Source organism: Lontra canadensis, unplaced genomic scaffold, assembly GCF_010015895.1.
Source record: "Lontra canadensis isolate GAN:19392208 unplaced genomic scaffold, GSC_riverotter_1.0 scaffold44, whole genome shotgun sequence".
Taxonomy (NCBI): Eukaryota; Metazoa; Chordata; class Mammalia; order Carnivora; family Mustelidae; genus Lontra; species Lontra canadensis.
In genome coordinates this window covers 7631280-7650828 of record NW_022631038.1, presented here as the reverse complement: position 1 = coordinate 7650828, position 19549 = coordinate 7631280, and the positions used below count along the sequence as shown (strand labels likewise).

At 38.9% G+C, this 19549-nt stretch overlaps 1 protein-coding gene across 3 annotated transcripts in view; it reads right to left on the bottom strand.

Moving 5' to 3' along the window:
* Nucleotides 1–19549, bottom strand: part of RTTN (rotatin) — a 154394-nt gene that overhangs the window by 101664 nt on the left and 33181 nt on the right. For 2 of the 3 annotated variants that reach the window (XM_032872250.1, XM_032872248.1), the window contains 9 exons: nt 19409–19521; nt 17089–17215; nt 12954–13079; nt 12326–12442; nt 11172–11311; nt 8019–8190; nt 6362–6461; nt 3686–3774; nt 3190–3307 (listed from right to left, as the gene is read on the bottom strand). In XM_032872250.1, the coding sequence (XP_032728141.1) occupies nt 3190–3307; nt 3686–3774; nt 6362–6461; nt 8019–8190; nt 11172–11311; nt 12326–12442; nt 12954–13079; nt 17089–17215; nt 19409–19521 (1102 nt within the window). The remainder of the gene's footprint in view (nt 1–3189; nt 3308–3685; nt 3775–6361; nt 6462–8018; nt 8191–11171; nt 11312–12325; nt 12443–12953; nt 13080–17088; nt 17216–19408; nt 19522–19549) is intronic. The other variant, XM_032872249.1, reaches the window with a different exon arrangement.

Here is a 19549-nt window from a genome sequence, read left to right as displayed (position 1 = left end):
ATCTGAGTATGATAAATACATGAAAAGATAATCACCTGCACTAAAAATGTTTTAAAAATAGAAAATAAAACAATAATAAGATATTATTTTCACCAATAACATTAAAGAACTGTTTTAAAAGAGACATAATCGGTTTTAGCAAGGTTATGAAGAAAATAAGCACTTTTAAATACCACCGGTGGGAATGATGTGGAGGAGAACCAAACTTTATCCTGTAAAATCTCTTTGACCCCACAATTCTGATTACAGCGTACGCACAAATGATCATAAATCATGATTACTATCATAGTTAAAAATCTGAGAGAAGGGACGCTTAGGTGGCTCAGTGGGTTAAGCCTCTGCCTTCGGCTCAGGTCATAATCTCAGGGTCCTGGGATCGAGCCCCACATCAGGCTTACTGCTCATCAGGGAACCTGCTTCCCCCTCTCTCTCTGCCTGCCTCTCTGTCTGCTTGTGATCTCTCTCTCTGCCAAATAAGTAAATAAATAAAATCTTTTAAGAAAAAATCTGAGAGAAATATAAATATGGCAAACAGAAATTCTGAAACACTATGCAGTGACTTTTTGATTTGTTTTTTAATAAGGCAGACTCACATGCAATAACATGGGAAGATATTCAAAATACATTTTCAGTTGAAAAAAAGCAACACAATACTTAAGTATATAGCATAAAAATATATAACATGGCTATAAAGAAAAGATCATTCCAAATGACATATGCCAAACAATACCCACCACATTCTTCTTTGGGGAAACTGAGAAAGGAAAGAAAAGTTTAAAAACTTCTAGCATTTTATCATTTTATCATTCCATACTGTTCAAATCTTTACAGTAAGGATATAGAAGTTCTGCAATTATTTAAAACAAAAACGAACTGACAAAAGTAAGGAAGTTTAGGTTTTTTTGCCTCCACCATTATCTGGTTATGACCTTGGCCAAGTCGATAAATCTCTCTAGATCTCAATTTCCTCACTGCAAGATAGTGTAATAAATGATTAAGTTCTCACCATGCAATTTGTCAGGGGTAGGATTCTGTCATTACATAAAATTTATAATTAAAAGCAGTGTGTCTGATAGATTATTTGTTATTCCCCTTCAACCTATCCGCCATGCTGTGGATAGAGTAATCTTTCTGAAACACATACCTCTCAGTTTAATAATCTTAAATGGCTTCTCAGTGCTGTTTCCCATGACCTACCAGGCCCTATATGAACTGCCCTCCATGCCTCATCTCATCGTCTTTCTCTTACCCCAGAAGCCCCCAAAATCCAGTCATCCCTGACCAACCACCATTTCAAACACATGTTCTCTCTCACACTTAACTATGGCTCCCTCTATCTGGAAATCGACCCTCTCTAACTGAACTATTCATTTCTGAAATTCCAGCTTGGGTCCACATGTCCTGGAAGCATTCTCTGATGTTTTCCAACCACCCAATCTGCACAGGAACATTTCCCTCTGGCACCAGGAAATCCACTATTATAGGTATTTTTATGCCTCATTGTGTATTTGTCAAAGTCCCCAACTATACTGTAAGCCTCAAGGAGGTCATATACCAAGCTCATCAATATATCCCAGGGCCTAATGCTATACCTAGCACACAGCATGTACTCAATAAATATCTGCTGAGGAATGAATTTCCTGGTAGAGAACTTGATTAAAAAACTTATTTTGCCATGGCACCTGGGTGGCTCAGTCACTTAAACATCCAACTCTTGATTTCAGCTCAGACCATGATCTCAGGGTTGTGGGATGGAGCCCTGAGTGGGGCTCTGTGCTCAGTAGGGAAATTGCTTGAAATGCTCTCTCTCTCCCTCTTCCTCTGCCCCTCCCCCACCCCTGCTCACACATGTGTGCTCTCTAAAATAAATAAACAAATCTTTAAAAAAAACTTTGTCCTGAAACTAAATCCATAATAAGAGGTGCTATAATTCATTTTCAGATTCACTGAAATAGTTCTCACAAACATCAATGAAATAGAAAAATTGTTAATGCTGAAAGGGTATAGATGAGGCTGACTTAGAAAGTGCCTTTGAATCTAGTGAGTGCTCATGAATGCCTGAATAATTTGAATCAAAATTATAAATAATTTAAATCATAATTATAAAAAGAATTGTAAAAATTTAAAAAGAAAACAAAGAAAAGGTAAACTAGGGATGAAATTCTACTGAGTGAGATTATCAGCAAGATAATTAATAGGATTAAAGAAAACTCAAGATCCACAACCACTATTCTTCCAGATCTGTTAAAAATTGTAAAATTTCATGTACTACTCAAAGCAGGAGCCTAGACACAGAGTCTGTTTAGAACTTCACCTGGTTCAGACCTTTACCAATGCTTATATTCGATGCTTACATTAAATAAACTGTGTCCTCTTCACTTGGCAAGCAGACGGCATTAGAAGAAACAAAAATGCTAAAATAAAATGACTATACTCTAATGTATATCCTAATAATATTTGGAACATAAATCTCACTTATGATAATTAACAAGGTTAAGCATATTGAGACATTTGATCGAGATGCATCTTGCAGAATTATTTAAAGGCAGTGGCCTAAACTTCTAAGAAAAAAATAGCACAAAATGTTACCAAGTTTTCTACCGGGAACAGTCAGAAGGAAGAAAAAGAGAACAAAACTACATGGAATTTTTCTACCTAAATACAACCAAACTGAAATGGGTTAAGAAAAAAAGAATCACTCTTTGAAATAAACTAGCGCTCAGAGTCCTTCAGGATGACCTACCTCCCCGCCCACACACACTGGGTATACATTCCCACTGTCAATTTAATATCACAACCAGATACCACGCCACAGGCCAGGATGTAAAGGCACAAGCAGACTAAGACTGTGGCCATGGATAATGGACAGAAGGCAGTAATGACAGCAGCGGCAGCTTGCGCTCTTTATAGATAACAGTAATTGAGCAGCAAATGAAAACCTCCTCAATGTGCAAAGAACAACCAGAGGCTTCAGCCTTTCTCAGCTCTGAGGCCTCCTCAGTAACAGGATTGCAAGGAAATTTCCACAGAAGAAACATTTTCCATTGCAACGGATATTCTTAGCAGCATATCCACTAAAAAACTTTGTTATTCTATTAGTAAAACAGAAAGTAAATGTGACCTACAGTTAAAGCATAACACTTAAAGCTTAAGACTGATCTCATTATTACCAGAATTTATTTTATTCACCTCTGAATAACAGGGTCAAAAGAGAAGACTGCTGGGAGAGGGCCATGCGCATAACTGGGTCAGCACAAAGAACCTTCCTCAAGAGCGTGAGGCACGGCTGAATTAAACATTCTATGACCTGGCCAGGAGGGAAAACACAGTTATGCTACTATCACCAATTCTAAAGCGAGATAAAATATATATAATATTAACTTATTCTAAATTTTATGCTTTTTCATCAAGACTGTATAAAACAAAATGCAAATAAATATTAAGAATTATTCTCCACTGAAATAAGCTTTGTTTATACTTCTGCTTACACATCCTGAAAAATTTAACATTAGTTTTCCTTTAGAAAGACCTCACTCTTAGAAATAAAAAAATAAACAAGCTACTTAGTGTTAATCGGGACTTAATCTCCAAGTACTTACCCAAACTCAGCTGGATTTAATTTCAGATCTGATTAATAAAAATACCAACCCGTAAAAATAATGTCTAGATACACTGTTAGTCTTACCTCACCATCCTGACCTACACATTCATTTAAATACTCAATTATCTTGTCAACTAAGTGTAACTTTTTCACCACAGCATGCATTTTAATATCTGTAGACAAAAAAAAAAAAAAAAAAGTCACTAAGAGTTAAAGAATATTTTTTGTAGTTTTAAAATACAGCGCAGGTATCCACAACTCAAACTGTTAAAAACAGTTATACCCTGTGTTGAAATTAGAGGAGGAAACTTGGAAAATTTAAATTTTTACTTTATACACGGCTGAACTATTTGAAAACTTTTAAGTAACAAGCACATCTTACTCATTTCTACAATGTAAAATTCAAAAGCTATTAAAAAAGAACAGTTAAATCAAATAGTTCAGACCCTGAAAACTATTAGAATTTTAAGTATACAAATGAATTCTTTTATTGGTACATGACAAGTTAATTTCTTTATATTGTTTCATTGACAATCCTTCTCTTTTCCAAATCCATCACCTCAAGATGTTTAGAATTATCTAAAAGCAATGTTAATAACTTGCAACATGGTCATTTTCTATTAATAAAAACTCAGATTTCGGGGTTGTCTGGCTGGTTCAGCCAGTAGAGCATGTGACTCTTGATCTCAGGGTCATGAGTTTGAGCCCCACACTGGGCACTGAGCTTACTAAATAAGTAAATAAAGTAAATAAAATTTAGATTTCTAACCTCAAAACCCTCAATGGCAAATATAAAGGGTAAGGAACTATAACATACTCCATGTATTTCTGAAAAATATGACCTTTTTAAGTAAGCATATACATGACTGTGTGTTTATGTGTATGTGTGAGAGAGAGAGAGAGGGAGTGTGTGTGTGTGTGTATTCACTGCTATGGACTGTTTATGTTCCCCCAAAATTCATTTGCTGAAACCTAATCTCCAGTGAGATGATACAAGGAGGTGGGGCCTTTCGGAAGTGATTAGGTCAGGACAGTGGAGCCCTGAAGCATGGGATTACTGTCCTTGTAAAAGAAGCCTCTTCTCCCTATGAGGACACAGGGAAAAGTTGGCTGTCTATGAACCAAGCAGCTGGCTCTCCCCAGACACAGGATCTGCGGTCACCTTGATCTTGGACTCCCAACCCCCAGAACTGTGAGAAATAAATTTCCATTTTTCATAAGGTACCCAGTCTGTGGTATTCTATTAGTGTAGCCCGAATATAGTAAGACATACATGCGCGCACACACACACACACACACACGTGTGCACACACACACACACGTGTGCACACACACATACTGGAGATATTACTAGCAACAAAATGTCTGGTTGCTTATAGATTAGTTGTAAGTATTCAAATTCTCGCAGACAAATTTTCTTAATTTATTCTCCTATAACTCTCACTGAGAATATACGTATATACAATGAGAATTGTGTAAGACTGATAATTCACAGACCTGTACCCCTGAGACAAATAATACATTATATGTTAATAAAAAAAATACACATACTGATATTGAATTTGTAGCTATGACTAGAAATACCTTTGGCTGCCAATAAAAAAAAGTTTCCACTACCTGCCAATACATTGTACACCAAAATTATAAGCTTTATTTTTGTAATTAACAATACTGGAAGAATCCTCATTACAAGAGTTTTAAGATTTTTCTTAGCCAAGACTTTCTACATTTTCTAGAGCCTTATTTTCTACAGTCTGTACCATTATTAAAGCCACAAATACGTTAGATATGCTTTTTCAAATCACTCTTCTCACCCCAGTTTCCACTAATGTCAGGGCAGGGACATTAAGTACATTCCATGTTCCAGGTTAGAATCTTCTTATGTAAGTGCAAAATTATCATTTCTCTCAAAAATTAAAAATAAATAACATACATCACATATAGGGAAAAATAGAAAACCCAAAGAATGGAAGCCTGTAGAATAACAACACTGCAAATAAAGTTACCAATATATTTTACTAGTTGTTTTTTTTTAATAAACCTTTAAAGAAAATACAAAGTTACAGTGCACTGTTTTTATTTTATCTACCCACAAAGTACTGTCTGATTGATTTCTTTACCCAAGCTGGAACGAACTGAAAATATCGTGTGTCCTACGTAAATTGAGAAGGGAACCCCAGTTCACTATTAGAATTATATCACTACTTTAGAAGGAAGATAATTCTATCAAATGACATTCTACAGGTTAAATTATGGTAATCTCGACTGGGGTCAGCATACATTTTCTGAAAAGAACTAGATAGAAAATATGATAGATTTTGCTGGTCACAAATCATCTTTGTTACATATTCTCTCTGTTTCTTTTTTTTAATAACTCTTTAAAAATGTTAAAACCAGGGCACCTGAGTGGTTCAGTCAGTTAAGTGTCTGCCTTTGGCTCGGGTCATGATCCAGGGCTCCTGGGATCCAGCCCATGTCAAGATCCCCGCTCAGCAGGGAGCCTGCTTCTCCCTCTCCCTCTGCCCCTCCCCCTGCTTGTGCTCTCACTGTCTCTCAAATAAATAAAATCTTTTTTAAAAATTTAAATAAATAAAAATGTTAAAAACCATTCTTAAGGACTATTAAAAAACAAAACAAAACAGGCTGTAGCCTGTATGTGGCCCCCAAAACTGCAGTTTGCAACTCCTGATACTACTGCACACAGCTATCTAAAATCCAATTACCAGCAGTACAGCAATCATTTTTCTTAAAAGACATTACCTTGCATAATCACAGCTAACTGTTCTGCAGCTGACTTTCTCAAAACAAGATCGATATCATCTGAGGTAAAGATTTCATATACCTTTTCAACAGTTTCCAACTGAAAACCAGAAAGAAAAAAAAAGAAATTGCTTTCATCTACTTCCAAATGTTCAATAAAATTTTATAATTCATACCATAAGAACAAAAGCTCCAAAGTCCACTTACATACATATATTTACATGTAAATTCACAGCAATGATGTGCTAGGTCAGGGAAAACTTAGATCTAAAACAAAGAGCCATCATGTCAAATATGCCTTTCTTTTTAAGGTATTTTTTGCCAGGAAGTCATTCATAACCCATCAGCACCTTAAGAACGTCACAGAAAACATCCAAGCTACATAACATCTCTATAGGTAGTTACCTAAGAATAGCAACCCCAGACATGTGACTCCGGATTTCTCCACGGCTCCCAGAAGCCACCAGCTAGAATCCCCGGGCCCTCTGCCATTCTTCCCTCTTCAGAGGCCAGGCAGCACATGCTAGAACTTGCTGCCTGGCACTCCAACAGACTCCCAATACCAGTCCCTGTCACTTCATACCAGGACAGGTCTGAGGTGGCAAACCCAACAGTGAAGGGAAACAGGAAAAGGACAAAGACAACACTCCTTTCCCCCACCTGTCTTTTGGCCCTAACATGGACTCACAAAGACAGTGCCGGAACCCCAACTCCCAACCTTCCTCCACATCACACCCAAGCCATAGGAGCAACTACCAGCGGGCAGTACTCAGGAAGTCCCCAGCAGGACCCGACATATATTCAGGGGAAGGTTCTCCCATCCTCCTGCTGGGGCTGTCATGTGGCCCTGAACACTTAGGTTAGAAAAACATTTAGATAATCCATCGTATTATCTGGGGCTATACAATACCACCACAGGCTTTGGGGGTTGGTCTAAACTTCAATTAAAACTGATAGACTATACCCTGGAAGTCATGAGAGAAGCTATAAAGCGTAGAAGTGAATCAATGAAGATAACGGATAGCTTTCTTTATCGGATCCTCCGTTGGTCCAGGATGATTTGGGTACAATCCTGACTAAAGATAGGGAAATGGATGATATGCCTCTGGAGGTATATAAGGAGACAAAGATTTAGAAAAGAGATGACTGACAAAATCCCAGAACCACTGTAACATTTAAGAGAAATCGCCTTTCCACCTGTATTATTTTTTGCCTCTCATAATGAAGAAGCTGATAACTTTAATCATAGGAACTTTTTCCTTCTTCCCTATAGGCTATTTCCAAATAAGAACAAGAAGAATTTCCAAGAGTTTTTATGTCAGTATATTTGTTTTAAGAGTCACCACAGAATTTCTTTCCACTACGTTAACCTTATCTTATATTTAAGATGCTATTCAAATTAATCTGCATTTCCAGTGTATATATTAAATGAAAGGGACATAATGCCTGGCATGCAGCAGGCACCCAAGAAATATTTATTCAATAAATAAATCTATCCAGAAGCCAGACAAAGCCAGAACACAATTTCAAACGAGCCATGAATAACCACTTCTCTTCCTCTCAGATGCGTACACAAACTGAAGAATGTAACGTAAAACATGGGATACACAAATGCATCAAGTAAGCAGGAAATAATAAGCCCGACAGTTATAGTCACCTTAATAACCAGTTCTCTTCTGTCATCCAATTTGAGTTCAATAGGCTTTTTCACGATAAATAAATGAGTAACTCTGGAGAGAACTCTGGCATCTAACGAAGGCCGCTTTGCGTCAGCACCTTCTTCCCTCGCGAGATGACACGCTAAAAGCTTTAGTGCTAGTGAGCGGACCCTAAAGAAACAAAGTGTTTCAGTCAACATTTTGTAATACACAATGTCTCTATTTTAAAAGTCTATAATCACGAAGCATTACTGTATATCAACACGATAATTTACCATGTTTATACTGACATTACTAACAAAGGTACTTTGTTTTTCTACTAAAATAGTGTATAACGACAATTACTTTCCAGAAATAAAGAATAATCAGGTTACAAATGAAGAGACAGACTCGCTGAGACGAGCAACTTCATAGTCCGTGGTCAATATCACAGGCAACGGCAATAAACTAATAAAACCTGCAAATTACATCCATAATTCCTGACTCGAAGCCTAGCAATCTAGCTAAAAATCAAAAATTACCAGACTCATGAACAGAGTACAAACATTAGGTCAAACCTCCAGGAGAATAATCATATTAATAACTAAAATGTAATGTCACAACAATGTGCGAAAATGTTCTTATAGTAGGGGTCAAACAGATTCTTCTCAAATAAAAAAATGCAAATTCTTGTGACTCCCATCAAAATCCCATTTTATCTGGAATGGATTAGGATTAAAGTCAGTTGAATAGGAGATGAGAAATTTCAAGAAAAGATTAAATGTTGGGGCTCCTAGGGGGTTCAGTGGGTTAAAGCCTCTGCCTTCGGCTCAGGTCATGATCCCAGGATCCTGGGATCGAGCACCGCATCAGGCTCCCTGCTCCACGGGAAGCCTGCTTCTCCCTCTCCCACTCCCCCTTCTTGTGTTCCCTCTCTTACTGTGTCTCTCTCTGTCAAATAAATAAATAAAACCTTAAAAAAACAAAAAGATTAAATGTTGCATGCCATTAGACGATGAAATGGAAAAATGAAAACCATTCAGTGGACAAAGGGCATGGAGTTGGGAGACGGAGACAACCAGATATCTACTGCTACTCTGACAGGTTCTTGAATGACATAAAAACTGGGAAAATTCTAACTGATAACCCAAGTTCCAGGTTTTAAGTATCATTTATAAGACGACAGTTAAAACCTGCTATCTCCCACCTCCTACTCAACTCTCTAGGAAACTTTACTCTCTAGAGTCCTCCCTACCTCAGCCAAGGCTGGGTCACCTTGCTGTGTGTGGTCCTGTCACCCTGAAGTCCGGGTGGCATAATGCCAATCTTGCTTTATTACAATCAATAATAAAGTATAACCAGTAACATTTTTCCTCCCAATTCCAAGCCCAATTCCATACAGCCAGTGCTGTGTCCACACAAGTGCTGTTAATTTCCCACAGCCTCCCATGGCTCGTAAGGCACACAGGTGACATCCAATAAATACTTCCCAAATCTAAGAGAAATTTACAGTGGTTTTATTAACAGATGTCCTCTTCAGAGTACTGGTATTTACTCCAAGATGGTGTGAAAAGTCAGACAAACGTTCTCCCTCTACCACTTGCTGTGGGAATAGCTAGACACCTAAAGAAAGCTTTACTTTGCTCCTTTCATTTCAAGCCAGGGCCGTCTATATTCAACTCTGGGGCTGTGAGCCCCCAGCAAAAAGGCCAGAGTGGAGTATATAAAGCGTGTACTCATGCGTCTTGTCTAGGAGAGAAATTCAGCACGTTTTAGGTTTAGTATGGGGCAACAGAGTCCACTCATTCTCACCACTTATTTCCTTCAACATGTTATGTTTTGAGCACATTTGCGTCCAAGGTATCTACGAAGTTCTAATGACATAAAGATCGGCAATGGACAGGGTTCTTGCCTACACAGAGTTTACGGTCTGGTGGGATAGGGCACAATGACTCAGACGAGAACAAGTATGTGATTCAAACTGTTCCGAGTTCGTTGTGAGAAAATGACCTTACTGGAAGGGTGCTCTGGCCTCGCCCTGGGCTCCTGGGAGGGGATCTCTAAGTCTTGAAAGGGCCTACCTGATGAGTATGTCTTTGTTCACCTGGAGACTGTGACCCCAAAGGTGAACAGAAAATAAGCTTCTATCGTGTTACATCACCAAATATGGGGGTAAAGAATACTAGCCTGGCTCGTTAGTACAGACACTGCCCGTCATGTGGAGGCCACTCCCGAGCGGCAGACACTGTAACTCCACCTGCCCCTGCATCCTGCATCACTGCGCCTGCTAGGAAACCTCACTCTCCACGCTGCTATCGTAGTCTCTTCTCTTGACCTTCCTCCCTCCATTCGCTCAGTGTTTTAGATTATGTCCATCTACTTCCTTATTGTTCAGCCTGGTCATGTGTTTAAAAATAAGCCGCTGTATTATCCTGAGGTAAGGTTTGATTAAAGCAAAGTTATCCACTGTCGAAAGGATGCCTGCTCCTCCCAGCCTCTGCAACCGCCTCTTGCCCGTCATCACTGCTCATCCATTGCGACTAAGCTTGCTCTCTTCTTGGTGAGGGAAAAAATGACCACTGTTCCCTAAAGAGAGCAACAGAGAAGATCCACGTCGCCCTGGCAGAGAGGGAGAGAGGCAATACATTTTTCTTCTTTTCTTTTAGTTTAAATGACACTTACACTAATGGTGGCAAAAAGAACGCTCTTCTAGTTTCCCAAGTAGGAGGACAAACTAAGCAAGAGAAAATGCTGCTCACTCCGGTATATGGTCAACCGGGCCATTACAGTTTTACAAACACTTACTTTCAGAACAAATGTTCAGAAGAGAAGACTACCGATTTCTAAAGAGAGAAGACACAATCTACCCATCCCTGTGGCTTTGTGACCCGCCCGCAGCGCCAGCGAGCAGCACTCCGAGCGCCAGCACCAGGAGAAGGCACGCTGACCTGGCCCCGAGGCTGGCCACCAAGGAAGGTGTCAGGAAGGCACCCAAACTTCCATCCCCGTGCCTGTTCCATTTCACACACGGGTTTCCTCTCTCTGCCTTCCAATGGAGACTCACTTTCCTTTACCTCCTTCGGTTCTACTGTACTTGGAAATGATGGAATTACTCCGCTTTCTGAGAATGTGCCTACGAATCCTGCACACGCAGCAGATCCCGCTCTACTTACGACGGCTTTCTGACGAGCAGGAGCCGCAGCAGGGACTTCAGTCGGGTGGTACAGGGGAGAGCCCCTTCGCCCGCCTCAGGACTCCCTTTGCTCAGGAGGAGAATGGAGTTACCCAAAGGATCTTCTGTGTCAGCATAGCCCTGTAACAGATTCAAGAAAAAGAGAAATTACTCATTGTTTTATACATATTGCTGAACTTTTTAACATCAAAGTAAGAATTCTTTTCGCCTGTCGAGCAACTCTTAAATTTCTTTCAATTCGGGTGAATAGTCATTTGTCAAAATAACCTATGTCAGGTAAGAAGCCTATATAAAGTTTTATTTAAAAAATAACACTGGGGGGGCGCCTGGGTAGCTCAGTCCTTAAGCGGCTGCCTTTGGCTCAGGTCATGATCCCAGGGTCCTGGGATCGAGCCCCGAGTCGGGCTCCCGGCTCTGCGAAAAGCCTGCATCTCCCTCTCCCACTCCCCCTGCTTGTGTTCCCACTCTCGCTGTCTCTCTGTCAAATAAATAAAATCTTTAACAAATAATAATAATAATAATAATATTGAACAACTTCAGGAAAATATGCCAGCTCTCTTGATGCTTGCTGATTTTTCTATTTTCCGAGATTCTGGCAGTGGCACCTCCCCTAGATGAGGTGCTTCCTAGATCTTTAGACCTGTGCCCACAGGAAAGAGGTGGAGGCAGGGGACTGGCCTGAACGCCCCTCACTCCTCCTCAGCGCCCAGAATCACTGCTGGAGAAGCCTGCTTCCCAGAACCTGTGAATCAAAGTAGCACTCCGATCGCCTACATACATGGATGCAATTCACAGGCAAGTTTAGTTACATAACATCTGCTTTAAAAGCACCGCTAGCTTTGCCTAAAAGCCTTTACAGAAGGCTGAGTTTATTTTTCACAGTCAGTGCCAAATCCCTGCACCCCACTCCTTAACCTCCCACCCAGATCCATAAAGTGCACACAGACAAATTAGCTCTCCTGATTGAACCTTCTGCCAGCAGCAAGACAGCCACCCACTCCCCGCCCCCCGCTCCACAGAGCCTGCACAGCTTCTCATTTCTCTCGCGTGACAGCTCTGCCGTCTGCACGTGTTTCAACCCGTCACACTCGCCCAAGATAAATGGGATGGGAAACGGGGCCTCGCCAAGAGTACCTGCAGCACTGGAATGACAGGACAGAGAGACTCAATGAACTTGTTCCAGGTCACCGCTGTCATCATCAGTCGTCCCTGCAGCAGATAAAGCAGGATGGCCCTGGCGGCAGCGTTCACCTGTTCAACAACACGGATGGCGGAATCCGACAGTGAGGCCCTGCTCAAGCCCCCTGCGTGCCTGTAACACTGCGTCAGCGCAGGACACGCACCGGACGACTGTCTCTTCCCTCAAGTGCTCGTGTCTGTAGCTTCGTCTCACCTTCTCTTCTCAGCTAGTCTCCCTCCCTAAGGATTTCCTTTGTTTTTAACCTTAAAGGCATATTTTTGCATTAAATAAAAATTCCCCTGAAATAACCTGCTGGCTATAATACTGTACAGCTCGTATCTCACATGGAAAACGTAAGAGCGCATCCGAATTCTTTAGAACAAGTACGTGCTCATATCTTGACTCTCGCATTTTCCTTCACATTTCTCCTTATGTAAATAAAATTTCAACCGAACCCATGAATCAAAAGCAAGTCTCTTTTCAACCTCCCATCATACGATCTAATTTTGTTAGAATAGCATCTTGATTTAACTGAGTATCTAATAAATACACTGGTCTTTTGCATTTACTCTTAAGCCATACCTCATTTTTGGGCTCTTGAATGCCAAATGCAGAGATTTCATACAAAACTTTTGGGTGAAGTAGAAAATGAATTCCATTACAAAGTGAAGACACAGGTTTAGTGACATTATGGACACCTAAACATTCCTGTAAAATAGTTTTTAAAAATTAGTGACGCTAATTGTTCCAAAGAATTCCTCTTTCTTCTGTTTACAATTTAATTCTAATTTAACTTTTCACTTTACTAAAACTTTTAACTGATAGAGGATGAAAAAAATTTCTCTCGCCTTTTGAGTCTACATGAGATATGTGTTATGTTACTTTCTGCCAACAAGCAGAGTTTTGATAAATTAAATAGCCAAACTTCTGAAACAATCATAATCTCTTGAGGTTGTTCGTAATGATAAACATTTAGAAAAACACAATAAATTTATCTTAGGGTTTTTGCATTTTGCTTACTGAAGTTTGAGAAAGAAAAACTAAATTCAAATAAAAATTGACCTGAAGTTTTGCAGGAAGAGAAGGACAACATATCTGTAGGACACTGATCATCAATGCAGCCATGCACCTGAATACAAGTACTAACTCCGTGCCATCTCTCCAACTCATCACAAAGTCTTTTCTCAATTTGAGCTAGAGGACAGTATTCTCTTAGAGACCACTTAAGAAGGGGATAAAAGCTACCTGAAATATTAACAGAACTTAAAACACAATACAAAATCAACAATGACTCTCAGAAATGGATTTTTTTTCACTCTGCAAAATACTACTTCCTAACCACAAATAGTAAATCAGAGGTCAAAAAGTTACACACACACACACACACACACACACACACACGTTACTACATTTTTTTCTCTTTAGATTTTAATCATGCTAGACAATAAGTGTATAGTCTAACCTTTTGAAAGAGCATAGCCTTGGCCTATGGTTTAATAAGAGCTCTGGCACTTGGGATGCCTGGGTGGTGTAGTCGGCTGAGCATCCATCCACACCTAACTTCCGCTCAGGTCATGATCTCGGGGTCATGAGACTGAGGCCAGCATCCAGCTCCCCGCTCAGTGGAGAGTCTGCTTGGGATTCTCTCTCCTTTCCCTCTGCCTCTCCCCCCACTTGGGGGGACCAATTCTTAATTTCTGCAGAGGTTATGCTCTCGGGGTCATGAGACTGAGCCCAGCAGCGGACTCTGTGCTCATGTGGAGTCTGCTTGAGATTCTCCCCTCTCTCCTGTGTGCCCCTCCCACAGCTTGTGTGCACACTTTCTCTCTCCTCTCAAACAAATAAATAAAATCTTAAAAAACAACAACAACAACAACAACTTGAACTCTCTGACCTTCAGTTTACTAATCCATATAATGGGAATAATACCTAACCCTGAAAACACTTTTCTTTTCTCATCACTAAATGTATCAGCTTACCTACATTGGTCTTTTCATCTAATAATGATTAGATGATGTAACATATTTAGAAAAGTACTTGGTGCATAGAATAAATATTAGTCGTTATCACTATTATTACCACCATCATCACCATCATTATAACTGGCATTATTGTTGGTTGTTGTTGTTACTATTATTATATTCCACCCTCTACTTAGAATCTCCACTTAGATGTAAAAAGGCATCTCAAACGTAACAGGTTCAAGAGTTCTATCCAATCCACAATCTGATACTTAGGACAGCACCATCAATCCAACTGCTAAATCCCAAACCCCAGAACTCTTCTTTGACCACTTTCTATATCTTACTCCCGTTATCAGCAGACCAACCAGCTCTATGTCCTTAATATATCCTGAATTCCTTTTTTCCCTTCATCTCCACCACATGATCCCATCTAAGTGGGGCTACTACAGTGGAACTGGTCTTTTGGCTTCCACTCTTGACCCCTGGCAATTGATTCCTCACACGAAAGGAAGAATGATCTTTTTAAAAAGGTAAATAGATCAAATCATTTCCCTGCCTAAAATCATTCATAGCTTCTCATTGTACTTAGAATAAAATCCAAAGCTTCATAATGGCTGGCAAGCCATTCCAAGGAATTCTTTAAAGTCCACTTCAAGGATCTGAATATCAAAACCAATTCCACTATTCTAAATTTCTGAGGGCAAGGACTATCCCACACATGCAGATCTCAGCTTCTTGACCTCCTCATCTCAATAACCATTATCTGTCCTGTAACTCAGGAACACTTCAACTTAGCTTCCACTTAGATCTCCTCTAAAATCATAAATACAGGTTTCTACCTGCTTAACACCTCACAATATATTTCTCTGAGCTCCAGTCTGAACTACTTCCTCCCCTCTAGCTTTTACCTCCTTTGATTCTGCGGGCTCTCACCTCACCCACTCAGCTCACTTTCACCAAAGGCCTTCTCTCCCATCATTAAGGAAAAACCACAACCCTTGATGGATCCAAATGCTCACATTCTCCAAAACCACAAACTGCTAGCCAATCATGCAAAGTAGATTAGTTTCACTATTAAGATTATAAAAACAATCAACCGAACCCTCAATACGACCCCCAAATCCTGCTATTTGATCTTATCAAACTTCTACTCACACCAGTTATTTCAAACACACTGAACATGGCACTTACTTTCAATCTCAAAGAAAATAAAAAATCAATAGAAGGAAGTACCTTCCACTTGCTGCTATACCTAAGCCCACTTATGCTCAATCAGCCATCAATATTCTAGATCCCAATGCCTTCAACTTTCAAAGGCACTAGCTTCTCTTAATTAGGCACTTGCCACCCTCTTTCCCTCTCAGCTGGTTCTTTTGATGAGCATTTAGACATATTTAAATGAAAATATATCTCCCTAATAAACTCCTCCCAGCCTACAGCACCTATCAATTCTGTCAAATCCCTATAAACAAGGCAGAAGTAGATATAAAACCACTGTCTACAGAATATGAGATTCCCAAAGTACAAACCACCTCCCAAAGAAAACCTTACAATTAAAAATCATATCACCTGCTGAAATGAACATATGAGATTCAATAGCCATAATAAATGAAAGCATTCTTGGGGTGCCTGGGTGGCTCAGTGGGTTAAGGCTCTGCCTCAGCTCAGGTCATGATCTCAGGGTCCTGGGATCGAGCCCCACATGGGGCTCTCTGCTCAGCGGGAAGCCTGCTTTCCTCTCTCTCTCTGCCTGCCTCTCTGCCTACTTGTGATTTCTGTCTGTCAAGTAAATGGATAAAATCTTTAAAAAATAAAAATTAAAAAAATAAATAAATAAATGAAAGCATTCTAAATAATAGAATAATCTAAATAAATTATAAAATCAGTATGTTCACAATTTCCAAAGAAGCAAAAGAAGGAAATGAAAGATTATTATAGAAAAAAAGAAGTTAAAAAAGAAGCAAAGAAAAAGCATAGTAATAAAAATGGAGTAAGTGAAACTTAAACTTAATGAGTAAATTAAAAGCAAATATGATGAGACTGGGGTGGCTGTTATTAAAACAGAAAATAACAACTGTTGGGGAGCATGTAGAGAAACTGGAAACCTCATGTACTACTGGTGGGGACATGAAATGATGCAGCCACTATGGAAAACAGCATGGCAGTTCCTCAAAACATTAATAATAGAACTACCATGCAATCCAGTAATCCTACTTCTGGATATATACACCCAAAATAAATAAAAGCAGCGATTCAGACGGTATTTTTATGCCCATGCTTAACCAACTGAGCCACGAAAGCACCCAGAAATGACTTTTGAATACATGGTAGAAATCAAGATTTTCTTACAATGCTTCCATCATTAAATAACAAAACACAAATGTAATTCTTGACAAATTTTCTTCAAAAGCACTTCAATTGCTAGACTTGGTATTTAGAGAATTAATAGCGAAAATGTCTTAAAGTTGACTAATAACTGTCATTTATTTTTATGGTAATAATTCTTGTATCTCACACAAAATGTCAATTAATTTTAGAGTTTGAATAAGAGAATCCAGAGGCATTGGCTGGCTCAGTCAGTAGAGCATGCAACTCTTGATCTCAGGCTCATGAGTTCAAGCCCTATGCTGGGCATGGAGCCTATTTTAAAAATAAAGTAAAATACTACATAAAAAATAAATACATAAAATAAAATAAGAGAATCCACTATTCACTCTTTCCAACAACAAAAAACAAAAACCAAAAAAACCCACCTTAATAATTTCCAGACAGCAATTGTAAGTTTCCACTTTCACTTGCAGTAATGGGTGAGATAACATGCGTAGAAACACCTTCTGACTTTCTCCTTGAAGTAATGGACTGGCCTGTGCAGATTTCCAACTGGTAAAAAGGTAAAACATCCAAGATACCTAAGGTAAGTGAGTTACTCAAGAGATTGAAAAGCACAGTGGAAGGGGTTTCTTCCTACTCCAATTTCTCCAACTGGAATCTATTTAACTAACCCAGTATTAATATTTACCCAAGACCTTACCTGTCTCAATGGAAAAAATATTCTCTTGAAAAGTACAAAAGAAGTCTTTAAAAACCCATATTTGAGATGTAAATTGATATACAGCCATTATGGAAAACAGTATGGTGTTTCCTCAAAATTAAAAATAGAACTACCAAATGATCCAGCAATCCCACTACTGGTTATAAATCCAAAGGAGATGAAATCAGTATCTCGAAGAAAATTATCTGTACTCCCATGTACATCCCAGTATTATTCACACTGTTCAATACAGCTGACCTTTATTTTTTTTTATTTATTTTCAGCGTAACAGTATTCACTGTTTTTGTGCCACACCCAGTGCTCCATGCAATCCATGCCCTCCCTAATACCCACCACCCTTGTTCCCCCAACCTCCCACCCCCCGCCCCTTCAAGACCCTCAGGTTGTTTTTCAGAGTCCATAGTCTCTCATGGTTCACCTCCCCTTCCAATTTCCCTCAACTCCCTTCTCCAGCTGACCTTTAAATAACACAGGGGTTAGGAGCACTGACCTCCCTGCAGTTAAAAATCCGTGTATAACTTTTGAATCCCCAAACACTTAACTAGTAATAGCCTACTGTTGACCAGAAGCCCTCCCAGTAACATAAATAGATGATTAACACATATTTTGTATGTTATATGTGTTACATATACACTATTCTCACAATAGAGCTAGAGAAAAAAAAAATCTAAAGAATGGTAAGAGAAATACATTTACAGCACTGTACATATATTTATTGAAATAAACCCTCATATAAGCGGACCCTCACAGTTCAAATCTGTGTTTTTCAAGAGTAACTATATGTGGAAACAATGAAGTGTCCCTTGAAGGATGAACAAATACAAAAGAAATGTAATATATATATATATATATATACACACACACACACACAGTGGCATATTACTCAGCCTTAAAAAAGAAAAGAAATCTTTTTAACAACACAGATGAGCATGGAGACATTATGCTAAGTAACATAAATAAGCCAGGTACAGAAAGACAAATACACTGCATAATCTCATTTATATGTGTAATCTAAAAAAGTCAAACTCATAGAAACAGAGAGCAAAATGGTGGTGGCCAGGGACTGAGGAACACAGGAAATGTGGAGATGTTGGTCAAAGCATACAAGGTTTTAGTTTTTCAGAACGTACAAATTCTGGAAATCTAAAGTTCTCTATGATGACTACAGCTAATATTGTATTATATTCTTGATACTTGTTAAGAGAACAGATCATAAATTTTCTTACTATACATAAACACATATACACACATACACAAACATTAACTATGTGACGTAATAAATAAATAAATTTTAAAAACCCACACTTAATACTTATCATCATGGAATTTACTCTTCAAAAGCAATGAAGATACTAAATTCTAAATAGGAATCTGCTCCAATGTCTTCAAAATATTTTTTTAAGATTTATTTATTTGAGAGAGAGGAGAGTGACAGAGAAAGAGAGGAAGACAGAGGATGAGCAGAGGGAGGAAGAAGGAGAAAGCAGACTCCCCTCCTGAGCAGGGAGCCTGATGTGGAGCTCAATCCCAGAATCCTGGGATCATGACCTGAGCCCAAAGCAGATAGACACTTAAGGGACTGAGCCCCCCAGGGGCCCCCCAGTGTCTTCAAAATAATTTAACCAATGCATGATGCATTCTAAAAATCCACATAGAAAAAGGTAGAAAGTAACGAAACATTAAAAGACCCTCAATTTAAGTTATTAATTAAAGATATCTTTAAAGATAAATAAACAAATATGTTTGAAAACTTAGTTTGGATGGACACCAAAACAAATGTATGAAAATCCAGGGATAGTTAATGTTGATTACAGGCATGGAATTTAAAGTTTACCCTTGAATAAGCTGACTGCCTTAATGCAGCTATACATACAGATTTAGAGGTCAGACATATATAAAAACAATTTTAACTAAAAAACAGTAACAAGATTTAAGGCCAGTTCTGTTTTCATTGCTTCTAAGTGCATACACAGACAATACATCCTATAATAATATAATCATATCAAGAAAGAGAATATTACATCTTTGAACACAGGCAGATGATTTCCTTTATTAGGGGTAAATGCTGATGATAGGAAAAGCTTCCCAAGGCTTGGTCTGCCAGCTCCACTAATTCTAAGAGATTCCTCTCTCCCTAAAAAAGAGCAGAATGAAAACAGTAA